General features: G+C 34.8%; 1 protein-coding gene across 1 annotated transcript in view; it reads left to right on the top strand.

The window, feature by feature from the left end:
* Positions 1-3,792, top strand: part of LOC132545241 (molybdate-anion transporter-like) — a 30,929-nt gene extending 27,137 nt beyond the window's left edge. The window contains exon 13 of the mRNA XM_060208917.1: positions 3,269-3,792. Within this exon, the coding sequence (XP_060064900.1) occupies positions 3,269-3,389 (121 nt within the window). The 3' untranslated portion in view covers positions 3,390-3,792. The remainder of the gene's footprint in view (positions 1-3,268) is intronic.
* Positions 3,793-13,557: the final 9,765 nt, after the last annotated feature.

Raw genomic sequence — 13,557 nt, 5'->3', positions numbered from 1 at the left:
GACTGTAGGTAGGCTAAATCCCCCACCACTAGTACTATCAGGACTGTAGGTAGGCTAAACCCCTCACAACTAATACTATCAGGACTGTAGGTAGGCTAAATCCCCCACCACTAGTACTATCAGGACTGTAGGTAGGCTAAATCCCCCACCACTAGTACCATCAGGACTGTAGGTAGGCTAAACCCCTCACCACTAGTACTATCAGGACTGTAGGTAGGCTAAACCCCTCACAACTAATACTATCAGGACTGTAGGTAGACTAAATCACCCACCACTAGTACCATCAGGACTGTAGGTAGGCTAAATCCCCCACCACTAGTACTATCAGGACTGTAGGTAGGCTAAATCCCCCACCACTAGTACCATCAGGACTGTAGGTAGGCTAAACCCCTCACCACTAGTACCATCAGGACTGTAGGTAGGCTAAATCCCCCACCACTAGTACCATCAGGACTGTAGGTAGGCTAAATCCCCCACCACTAGTACCATCAGGACTGTAGGTAGGCTAAACCCCTCACAACTAGTACTATCAGGACTGTAGGTAGGCTAAACCCCCCACCACTAGTACTATCAGGACTGTAGGTAGGCTAAATCCCCCACCACTAGTACCATCAGGACTGTAGGTAGGCTAAATCCCCCACCACTAGTACTATCAGGACTGTAGGTAGGCTAAATCCCCCACCACTAGTACTATCAGGACTGTAGGTAGGCTAAACCCCTCACAACTAGTACTATCAGGACTGTAGGTAGGCTAAACCCCCCACCACTAGTACCATCAGGACTGTAGGTAGGCTAAATCCCCCACCACTAGTACTATCAGGACTGTAGGTAGGCTAAACCCCCCACCACTAGTACTATCAGGACTGTAGGTAGGCTAAATCCCTCACCACTAGTACCATCAGGACTGTAGGTAGGCTAAATCCCCCACCACTAGTACTATCAGGACTGTAGGTAGGCTAAATCACCCACCACTAGTACCATCAGGACTGTAGGTAGGCTAAACCCCTCACAACTAATACTATCAGGACTGTAGGTAGGCTAAACCCCCCACCACTAGTACTATCAGGACTGTAGGTAGGCTAAATCCCCACCACTAGTACTATCAGGACTGTAGGTAGGCTAAATTACCCACCACTAGTACCATCAGGACTGTAGGTAGGCTAAATCCCTCACCACTAGTACTATCAGGACTGTAGGTAGGCTAAATCCCCACAACTAGTACCATCAGGACTGTAGGTAGGCTAAATCCCCACCACTAGTACTATCAGGACTGTAGGTAGGCTAAACCCCCACCACTAGTACTATCAGGACTGTAGGTAGGCTAAATCACCCACCACTAGTACCATCAGGACTGTAGGTAGGCTAAACCCCTCACCACTAGTACTATCAGGACTGTAGGTAGGCTAAACCCCTCACAACTAGTACTATCAGGACTGTAGGTAGGCTAAACCCCCCACCACTAGTACCATCAGGACTGTAGGTAGGCTAAATCCCCCACCACTAGTACTATCAGGACTGTAGGTAGGCTAAACCCCCCACCACTAGTACTATCAGGACTGTAGGTAGGCTAAATCCCTTACCACTAGTACCATCAGGACTGTAGGTAGGCTAAATCCCCCACCACTAGTACTATCAGGACTGTAGGTAGGCTAAATCACCCACCACTAGTACCATCAGGACTGTAGGTAGGCTAAACCCCTCACAACTAATACTATCAGGACTGTAGGTAGGCTAAACCCCCCACCACTAGTACTATCAGGACTGTAGGTAGGCTAAATCCCCACCACTAGTACTCTCAGGACTGTAGGTAGGCTAAATTACCCACCACTAGTACCATCAGGACTGTAGGTAGGCTAAATCCCTCACCACTAGTACTATCAGGACTGTAGGTAGCTAAATCCCCCACCACTAGTACCATCAGGACTGTAGGTAGGCTAAATCACCCACCACTAGTACTATCAGGACTGTAGGTAGGCTAAACCCCCACCACTAGTACTATCAGGACTGTAGGTAGGCTAAACCCCCCACCACTAGTACTATCAGGACTGTAGGTAGGCTAAACCCCCCACCACTAGTACTATCAGGACTGTAGGTAGGCTAAACCCCTCACAACTAGTACTATCAGGACTGTAGGTAGGCTAAACCCCCCACCACTAGTACCATCAGGACTGTAGGTAGGCTAAATCCCCCACCACTAGTACCATCAGGACTGTAGGTAGGCTAAATCCCCCACCACTAGTACTATCAGGACTGTAGGTAGGCTAAATCCCCACCACTAGTACCATCAGGACTGTAGGTAGGCTAAATCCCCCACAACTAGTACTATCAGGACTGTAGGTAGGCTAAATCCCCCACCACTAGTACTATCAGGACTGTAGGTAGGCTAAATCCCCCACCACTAGTACTATCAGGACTGTAGGTAGGCTAAATAGTACCCAGGACTGTAGGTAGGCTAAATCCCCCACCACTAGTACTATCAGGACTGTAGGTAGGCTAAATCCCCCACCACTAGTACTATCAGGACTGTAGGTAGGCTAAATCCCCCACCACTAGTACTATCAGGACTGTAGGTAGGCTAAATCCCCCACCACTAGTACTATCAGGACTGTAGGTAGGCTAAATCCCCCACCACTAGTACTATCAGGACTGTAGGTAGGCTAAATCCCCCACCACTAGTACTATCAGGACTGTAGGTAGGCTAAATCACCCACCACTAGTACCATCAGGACTGTAGGTAGGCTAAACCCCTCACCACTACTACTATCAGGACTGTAGAAAGGCTAAATCTCCCACCACTAGTACTATCACGCCTCCATCATTAATGTTATCAGAATCACTTTTTTTCTGTTTCGACAAAAACAAAACACGAAAACAGTCACTGTTTTTTTTGTACAGAGTTGTAAATAATTGTGTTTATCTTTAACAATGCTACGAGAATCAGAGAACTACACAAATTTCTGCATGGACATCTGTCTATTCCCCCACCACCTTGGAGGTTGACAATAGGTGTATGTCAACCATGTCCACCTATTTCATCCTACCCGCATGCATCCGATCTTAACATTGACAACTTCAGATCCAGAAAAAGGGTTAACAAATATCATAAAAAGATGAACATTTTTCTTAACTTGTGGTGAAATGGAATAAAGCTTTTCCATATCGAGTGGAAGGGTTTAAATGAATTTCTTTGTATCAATATTCATTGTAATAAATAAAACACATTTAATATTCAATTTCAGTGGGACTAACATATCTTAATTTTTTTCAGTTTGTACAGGAAAATGCAAACCCCTGAAAATCTTGGCAGCTCCAAAACTAGTGAGAGTGTTGATTTAACCTTGGTGGAACACAAGACGCCTCTTCTGGATGTCAAGGCAGAAATGGTGTGAGACACCTGGTAGAAGAGATGGCTGCGGCAACTAAGCAGGCAGACACTACAGAGATTGCCAACACAGCCAGACATATATCTGCTTTTGTCTCCATAGATCTCTTAAGCTACTCAGCATAGATATCAGATATGATATTTCTGTCAGTCTGGGGATCATAATATTTTAGAAATATTTCCGTTGTTTAATCATTTAGCTCTGCTGTTTATGACCAACCACCTTATTGCCCAAAATGTAAAGTACTGCTTCTTTCCTTGAATTGCGTTGTTTATAGTTAAAATTGTTTAGCATTAATTCCAATTTCTTTCATATATTTAGGGGTCCATATAAGTACAGTTATTGTTCATTACCCTATTTTTTGTTTTTGTTTTTGTTTTGTAAAGTGACAGTACTCTGGTTGATTGTGACAGACCTTTTTTAGATTGAAACATAAAACAATTGTGAAAATGTTGGAATTTTTATGTTGTTAATTGTTAGAAATGTAAAATTTTAAGATTTTTTTTTTATTGTGAGGAACACATAACTGTGATGATTGTAAATTGTCAGAAGATATATATATGTTTGATGTTGTTATTGTATGACACTGTATTGTTGAGTTAGAGGATGTCCATATAAATACAGTTATTGGTGCCTTGATTAGGTTCAGAAAAGATTTATGTAAAATATTTAAAAGGTTATGAATCATTCTTGATCGCAAAATATTGCAGATTAAATATTGTTTTGTGACACGCATTTAGAAGAGGGGACACGAGGTTAGGTTATATAGTAATTATATTGTCTCTGTTTCTTTCTGAATATCCATCCTTAAGTAAAACCATATGTACAGTAAAAGGTGTCTTATGAATCCTATATTTACATGATTTATAGTGAAGAATATCAAGTTCTAGTCCTTATTAAATTTTCTTGGAGACTAGTCGAGGAACAAGGTGGCAAAAATCACAAATTATTTCTTTAAAAATAAAAAAACTTAAGTTTGATCAAGATAATTCCACAGCATATCTAGTTGTGATTCCAATGATATTGTAATATCTTGTTCTACTTACAGCTGATCAGATTTTGGTAGATCAGACAAGGTTAAAAGGTCATATCTGACCCCTATTTGAATAAAAATCTTGTGCACAATGTATTTCATGAATCCCTCAATAGATTTGATCATTGTTGTGCAAAAGTATTGAAATATAAAGTTATTTCTACCAGGTTAGATTTAAGCGCTCACTTTGATTCCATTGGTTACAGAATTGAAACTGTTTTGTTTGAAAGCATCTAATTCGGTTTTTCATATTACACAGGGATTGCTGTAGCTTGTACAGCAAGATCTGACCAGTACACTGTAACTCGGGTCCTGTACTTTTTGGTTTATCTTGCTATTAACTGTACGATACACCAGTATTACTTTCAGAATATCTGTACTTTATATAATGTATTAAGTATTTATGAGGATATGAATTCTCAGCAGTAATCATTCTGAATCCAACATTTATCTATCTTTCATTTCAAAGTGTCACAAAAAATATTTTTATCACAAAATATAAAAGAGATTTTCATGATGGATTCTGTGAATATGATACAGGTATTGTAACACTATTCTCTCCTTTCATTGATTTTATCTCTCGAAGCCAGTGTTTGTTTGTTTGGTTTTTTTTCCCTTCATGGTGTTTGTTTGTGTTGACATCTTTACTAAGGATAAACAAAATACCTCACTTCTGATGTTAGACTAATAGAATCTTTCACCCACTTAGGGATCAGACAAAAGGGTCTTAACTCAAGGGGAAAGATTATTAAGGGATGTGATCTCCATATTTCATATTCAAGGGAGTGAATGATTTACAGAATCTTTCACCCTCTTCTGGGAAGGACAGGGGATCTCGACTCAAGTAAAAGGAATATTAATGATTGAGATCCCCATATTTCACATACAAGTGGATGAATGATTTATAGACTTTTTCACTCTCTTCTGGGCTCGAGTAGAAAGATTATGAAGGGTTTCCTCATATCTCACACACAAAGGGATAAATGAATATTTTTTCTCTTATCCTCATGGTCTTCTAATATTCTGTTTTGTTGCTCTCTAATGCTTTACATTGGTGATGTGACATCCTAGATATGAAAGAGACAGGGATATCTCGCGATAGTGAAAGAGTGGCTACAACACCTGTCAAGGGTAAGAGAATATTGATTCTTTCAGTTGTTATGAAAAGTTAAGAATTAACTTAGTCAAAATTACTCACAATAATTATTACAAATTATCGATTTCCGTTGTTGAGAATATTGAGAATTAAAATCATCCATTGCATTGATAGAAACATGTGGGATGATTTTTTCAGTGTCCAACAAAACTGATAGTACAGTATGAGTTGATTAAGGATTTACATGCTATCAGTGGACCAGTCTGTTGGTCAGATTTTTTTTTAAGTTGTGGACCATTTTTAAAGATTATTTTTGTATATAATTTTTCCACATGCCATTTCTATATTTTGTATATATTAAGTACACCTTACAATGGCAGTATTGGGCCAGGTGCCTGGCTCTTTACAGAGTTAAGGCCCTTTTTCCACGTTTTGAAAATTTGTGGAAATATAAGATTATTAGCAGTTATTAAAGGACCAATAACAATCATAATTATTTAATTTTTTGTGAATGTTTTTCAAACAATAATATTTCATTCTCATTTAATCTTAATTTTCATTTGAACAATGTTTATCATTTAAGTTTATAAGCACCTTTTTTTTGCCTAAAACAGCATTTAATGTCCATTTTTAATTCACTCTTTTTTGATAGTATATTTTATTATGTGATATCAGAGGTCTCAATATAGGTTTCTTCAGTAAAATACACAGTCATTTATCTGACGTGTCATCTTGTGATGTTTTAGTGAACTCTGACGAAACATGTAATTCTGGACAAATATCTGCTCAATGGACAATGGACAGCTGTCATAACTTAAGTCAATAAATCATTAATCGTACCCGCTGTGTATAAAGTGAAATCTTATTTTCAAATGACTAAAATCAGACAACTTATCAAAAAAATTGCCTAAGAATATTTGAATATGACAGTACCAGTATATATTAATTCTTACAATGTTTATTACTGTTTGGTTGCAATTTTTTTGCTTCTAGAAATAATTGAAATAATACAAGGGGCATTACATTAAATATCAAGTCCTTAAAAAAAAAAAAAAAAATGATGTGACCAGATCACACAGTCTGATAATTAATCTTGCCTTAAGCATAACCTTTACAATTTCGTGAGGTTGGTGCATGAAACCATTGTAGCGTTTTGGGGAATAGCTAAAATTCAATTGAAAGAGGTTGCTAATGTATTTCTTAATTATATTTTTTGGGCACAATATTTCAAGCACTGTTCTAACATATGTTTTAATAATGATACAAGTGTTACAGAAAAAAAAATTTAATTACCAATTTATTCGGATTTTAAAATTATTTATTTGTAAATGATAAGTTAAGTATGCAATGATGATATATTGATACTTTACAAAATTAGCTTTATTTTAAATTTTGGTATTTTTTGGAGTATTAGTTGTTTATCTTAATGGAAATGGAATTAAATTTTATCGAAAAAGAAATAATGGTTTTTTAATGAAGAAAACAGTCTCAGGTACTAATTGATGGTACGTAAGTACCAATCCCATGTGATGGAAGTGGTGTACAAAGTATAAATGAAGAGAAGTTATTCAAGTGCTCTAACTTATAGAAACTAGTTGTATTTAAAATCAAGATTGAAATGTTTTAACTGGATCTGCTATATTTCTCTCAATTATTTCATGAAATATCATGATCCTTAAGTATGAATTATTTTTATCCAGTAATAATTCAGGGGAACAGAAATTACGGAAAATCTACAATTTTTAGCTGGTTCAAATAACCATTTTTTTCGAACCAGTGAGTGTATGTTATTCCGTTTGCTTCTGTTGTCTGTCCATGGTTCATCGTCCATCTGTCATTCATCCATCAAATTTTTCTACAAATGACCACTGGTCATGACCAGTCAAAGTGGTTTTGACCAAATTTGGTCAAAAGCATACTTGGGGAAGAGGAGCAAATTTTGTGTAAATTTTGAGTCTTAACCCCAAAGGGGCAGGAGGGGTGGGGCCCAATAAGGGAAACAGAGCAATTTTTTCTGTTGGGATCATTGGATTTTGCCCAAATTTGGTTAGAAGCATTCTTGGGTGAAGGGGAATCAGTCTTGAAAAAAACGCTTGGTCTTGGCCACCTTGGATCTGGGGAGAGGCTAATAGAGGAAATGGAGCAAATTCTTTAAAATTCTACTCTTTCTGTAGGAATGGTTGAGTTTTGCCAACAAATTTTGTCAGACACATCCTTGAGTAAATTGTAATTAATGTTGTATAAATGATGGGTCTAGGCTCCTTGTGATGGGAGGGGCAAGACCTATTTGAGGGGAAATAGAGCAAATTCTTTTGAATTCTTTAGTTGGAATTGCAGGATTCTGTCCCAATTTGGTATGAAGCATGAATTGGTTGGCTTACCCCACTAAGCTCAAGATGGCTGGGGTCCAATGGAGAAATAGATATAATGTGTTTTGTGCTTGGAAATTTAGAATTCCTTTTCCTTTAGTTTCGATGAAGTAATTTCAGCCAACAAAACCAGGTGAGCAAGACAGGCCTTATGGACCTTTTGTTTGATGTGCAACTGTTTCAGAAAAGTAGATATAAAATGTCGTCTTTAATGTATTAAATTTAAAAAAATGAATAAAATACATTTATTTGTAGAAATTAGTTGTGTTATCATTTCCATACAGTCATACTTGAACTGTCTTTCCTGCAGAATGTTGTTCAAATGAATAAATAACCCTTTCTTGCCTTTTTAAAAAGCCACGAAATAGAAATATGAACCAGAGTAACATGAAGGAAGGGCTTGTTTGCATACATGGAGCTGGAGCCGATAAATGACTGGGATTGTACAACTATGTATTTTACACAGTATTCTGATACAGAATAACTGGAGAATGCTTTAAACTGCCTGAATTGCCAAATGAGCTTAATAATTGCTGTAGTGTAGCATATGTAAACTGTCCTGTCTCAATTTTTTCTCTTTGAAATACAGCTTCCAAATAACCAAAAGGCCTAGAATCATATTTGGCAAGAATTCTGTTGAGATGAAACTCATTAAAGTTTTTGAATGGAAATGACCTTGACCCATATTCAAGGTCACAGGATAAAAGTTTGTTAAAATTTCCAAATGATTACTACTCAGTAATGTAAAAGCACAGAATATTTTTCTGGAAAATTCCTAGGGTAAAGCCAAACAGTGTTTGAGAAATGAAATAATCTCTACCTTATTCAAGGTCACAAGGGTCAAATATGCTAAAACCTTCTGAAATCATCTTCTACTTCACCAAAAGGAACTAAATGGATGATTGGTGCCAGTGATGATTACACATAAAAAATTTCAGAAGATGACCTTGACTCATATTCAAGGTCATGGGTCAGTTTTGTTAAAGCCTTCCTATGCCTTCTTATTAATAAAGATTTTGAATGTCAAAGATGTGAAATAATATTTGTGAAAACATTATACCAGGTACATATCTTGCCCATAAATCCATTGCTCCATGATGCACACACATCGCTTAATTTATTATGAAATGCAAGTTACATGTACTGAGAACAGTGCCTCTCACATTCTTACTTTCAGTGGCTTTCTTTGTCTTTTTAGTTAGAGTGAGCAAATATTTGAATAGAACTGAGCAAGTTGTATAAATCTACCTTCCTTCAACAAAAGGCATATGTTTCTCAAAGACTTGTTTTTCACCATACACCATGAAATCGTATTTTACAGCAGTGCTAACTTAGTGAAAATTATAAGTGATTAATAATGTTATTGGCAGCAACATTGATTTGATAGCAATATCTGAATGGCTAAATGAGGTTTTGACGATACATGTGAATTGGAACTTAATATTGTTTCAGATGTATCATTCTGTAAAACTTTTTAAGGGTATGCTACCTCTCCACCAATCTTATCCATATTTCAAAGATTAATTATATATCCGATACTTGCAAAGTTCAGTTTGCCATGGCTGTAAAAGTTGTGATCCAGATAAAATGTATTTAAAAGACGAAATCAATCACTCGACAAATACCAATGTCAGCTGATTCTTTATTTTTTTGTATCAAAATTCTTTAATGACATGACTGATACTACATACTGATATATCAACAGAAATTTTTATCACACATAAGACATTAAAGGGTTTAATTATATGGTTTCCATGTTTATGGACACTAAAGTGACTATTACACAACATATCAATAATAATGCCACATAAAAATGACGACTTTAGTAAAGCAGATAAATATGTACTAGGTGGAAGGAAATATAGAGAAAATATTGACTTTTTTCTTAAGTTTGTTTGATTGTGATTCTTATAAGTAGCCAGTACAATTGCCAACAAGTACAGGACAGTTTTACATCCGAACTTTGAACCGACCTAAATTTTGTATTGTTAACATATTTCTCAGTCTTTTGTCTCTCCACATTACAACATATCATACACCTACATGTTAATGTATCATGTAATGATATATACATCACACATGAAAGAAATTTCAAAATGAAGAAATTTACAGTTTTCTCATTTCCAATTCATTTTGATAAAGTTTAATGTGAATTACAATAGATTACCATCAATTAACATATTTTGCCTTGTTTTAAGTATCACCTTGGACTAAAAATGATAATCAAAATTATACAAATTATGTTGCTTTAGATTTCTAACATCAAGGTGTAAACAAAAGAGTGTGCTTTCTCACTTTATACAGACTGTAAACATATGTGTGTCAACATACATCTTTTTACTAAAAATGTCTTAGAATTAAAGTGTGCACTACATTATTTCACAACAAGACACAAAACCAATTACTGCTTGTGGATCAAGTTTATTTCAGTCTCATTATGACATCTGAGAGAAAATCTTGAAAGATTACACGACAAAGTTAAAATTGTTATTGATGAACAGGGGTATACAGAAATTGAACTGACAGTTTAATATGACTAGAAACAATTCTTGACACGAAAAACTGAAAACCGTTTCTCATTCTATACACTAGTTTACAAACTGTATTTACACTAGAAACCTATGTATAGGTTGTTTCCATTTAATACACACTCCCAATTTTTACATACTTCAAGTTGTCTCCTTACCTACACTCTCCCAGTCAGCCGCTTCATTTTCACAGGGGTTGCCTATTTCTCTACCCCTTCCTTAACATTCCAAAGTCATTCTGTTAAAGGTGTTCTATAACAACTTAACACCCTACATGTGGTCATTCTATCACTGTCAACATTATATCTCACACAAGTTGTTACATGTATCTTAGTGTATCACCTTCACTCGTGAATATTTACCATTATACTCTTATGTACTGACAACTTAATTTTTTCTTCATTTTTTTTTGAAAGACCCATAACTGATCCATTTTTTTTTTCAGATGTTGTGTTGTACAAATATGGCCTTTCATACTTTTACAATTATACCAAGGCATCACTTATATTTAATAATAAAGTAGTTTTTTCAAGCCAACAAAAAATTCACCCCATATCTGAACACGTTTGTGTATTATGTCTATTATGCTGTAAGCAATACCCCGGTACTCAAAGGTAAGGACTTCAATATATAACCCACTTGAGCACTTTAACAAATTAAACTGTATAAATAACGTACCTTGATTATCTCTGAGTTTATAATAAACATTTCATCTTTTTTGTTAAAACCTACACTTAATGTGTAACCTTAATGAGTACATATAATCTACTACTATAAAATTAACAGTAAATAGTTTAAAGTGTGTATATAATTAGATATTGCCTCGTATGGGTTAAACTTTAGCACTTTGTCATGTCAATATAATGCCTTTGTGACACTCTCTTTGAAAGTAAATACATCTCTATTATTAAACAGGCTAATCAACAACAAATCATTGACGTGAATTTTGATGTTCACTTCAAACAAGTTTTGAGATTACTATCCGACTAACTTTTAACATTGTGTTGTTTCCTTTGAATATCCATCCACACACAGTCAGACATTAAAGACAGGTGTATACTGAACAATTAAACACAAACAGGAATGTTCATACTCATAAGGACATCAATTTAGCCTGTCTTCTTCTGAATGTGTACAATACTGTTATAATTAATACTACGAAGAAACCAAATAAAAGGTCATTTTATGGTAGCATTCACAACGACATAGCAGCATACACAAGTTCAAATTAGCAAGCACAAGGTCAAAGTAGAATACATAAAGTCAAAATAGCATACCTAAGGTCACGGTATTACAATAGTAACATACACAAGGTCAAGTTACCATCAAATAATTCCAAATAAGTACCTATATGGTCAAAGCAGTATGAAATTACAGGATCACACTGACCAATATTACTATAACTAGGACAAGTGCTTTGGTTATTATATGCCATAATTATTCTAGATTTGTTTACACGATATCCTTAGATATTGTGTTGTATAATTTTTAAAGGCATACTATCTGAAAAACAATCAGATTTGTCGATGATGTGTGTTAAAGAGATCATGTATCTAGCCAGTTAAATAGAGCTGATACAGATGTATATGTGTACTATACTAAACAGTTCATGTTTTGATTTATCAATTTCATCACATTCACAATTCTGTATGTAGTTGGTGACTTTTATATTCAGTTATTGGTTTTGTTTAATAACAATAACTATTTAAATTAGTAAAACTTATGCACTGTTTAATAATCTACTCGAATGTTTGTACCAGCTGCAATGTTAGAATGTATATATGGTCATTAGTAATACATTTAAAAACTAACACATTTATCAATTGTAAAAATCAATATTTGATGAATTAACAAAAAAAAAAAAAAAGAAGAAAAAACAAAAACAAGATTAGGGGTAGCTAGCAAAGCACCGTTACCCTTAAATAAGAAAAAAAAACTTTATAACACTGAATACAAACTTAAAGATAATCCACACCCACTACATTTTAAGTACATTTCATATATGAGCAAAAATATGTTTTGGAAGATAAAATGGATACAACTTTATATAAGGAATAAATATTAACTGATATTTTAGTATCGTCAATAAATATATGAATGGTTCTAATAGTTTATCTATCAATTCAAACCATAAATCACACATCTTATACAGAAATGATGTATTGATACATGGTTATGACTGTATCAAACAATACATTGTGTTTGTCAATAATTGTCAAATAAAACATTCATGATAAAGCCTAAATATTGAGAAAAAAAAAAAAAAATTTTACGAACCCCATAAATAATTGACACAAGCTCAAAGAAAAATTCCTTTCTCTCTACATTTACACAAGAATTTTACATATGTATAAAAATGACACAAAAACATTCATAGAATGAAACATTCATGATTCCATTTGCACAAATAAATGAGAGTTTAAATGGAAATTCACTGCAGAGTGAGGTAACAAGGTACACATCAGAATAACAAGCCTTGTGTTACTTTACATCAAACACAAGCAAATCAAATTCCTAGAAACATGTTGTATATACACATCAACATCACAGGTTTTGTAGTCACAACAAACTCATTGATAAAAATCACAACAAACAGTCTTGCTCCAAACGTTCCTGGTCCTTCATACTGATTATTTAAGTCATCACACAAAAACAAGTTTGAAGTCATAATTAAATGAATATCATATGATGGCACTTTTAACCTTAACCTAAACCATGACCTGAAGCTACTTTTTGATTGCCATGTACATTTTCTGATAAACACTAAATCTCAAACTACTTCAAACTAGAGCTATGCAAGTGTGAAATTATACTACCCAATTTTTTTTTTTAAGCAGAAATCATTTTGAAATTTTTTGCTACTATAAATGACCTATTGCTACTCATCAATGGCAAGTATCAAAATTAACCGGTATTCAAAACTGGCCATGATTGGCAATTTTATGTCTGATGACCAAATCTCATTCAGTATAACAAAATATCTTACAAAAATGAGATATATAATCATTGAATGTTGACAACTTTGTTTGATAATTATTTTAATTACATTCATCACTCAAACATGAAATAATATCTTAAAAGATTATATATCAAATTATTACATACTAGTCTACATATTAAAATGTACATCTGAAAAAGAATAATCTGA

The sequence above is a fragment of the Ylistrum balloti genome, unplaced genomic scaffold (assembly GCF_031769215.1).
Source record: "Ylistrum balloti isolate Yb309-2 unplaced genomic scaffold, AGI_CSIRO_Ybal_v1 Utg369832, whole genome shotgun sequence".
NCBI classification, from domain to species: domain Eukaryota; kingdom Metazoa; phylum Mollusca; class Bivalvia; order Pectinida; family Pectinidae; genus Ylistrum; species Ylistrum balloti.
Note: the sequence above shows the minus strand (reverse complement) of the source record. Positions and strands in the feature narration are given on the sequence as shown.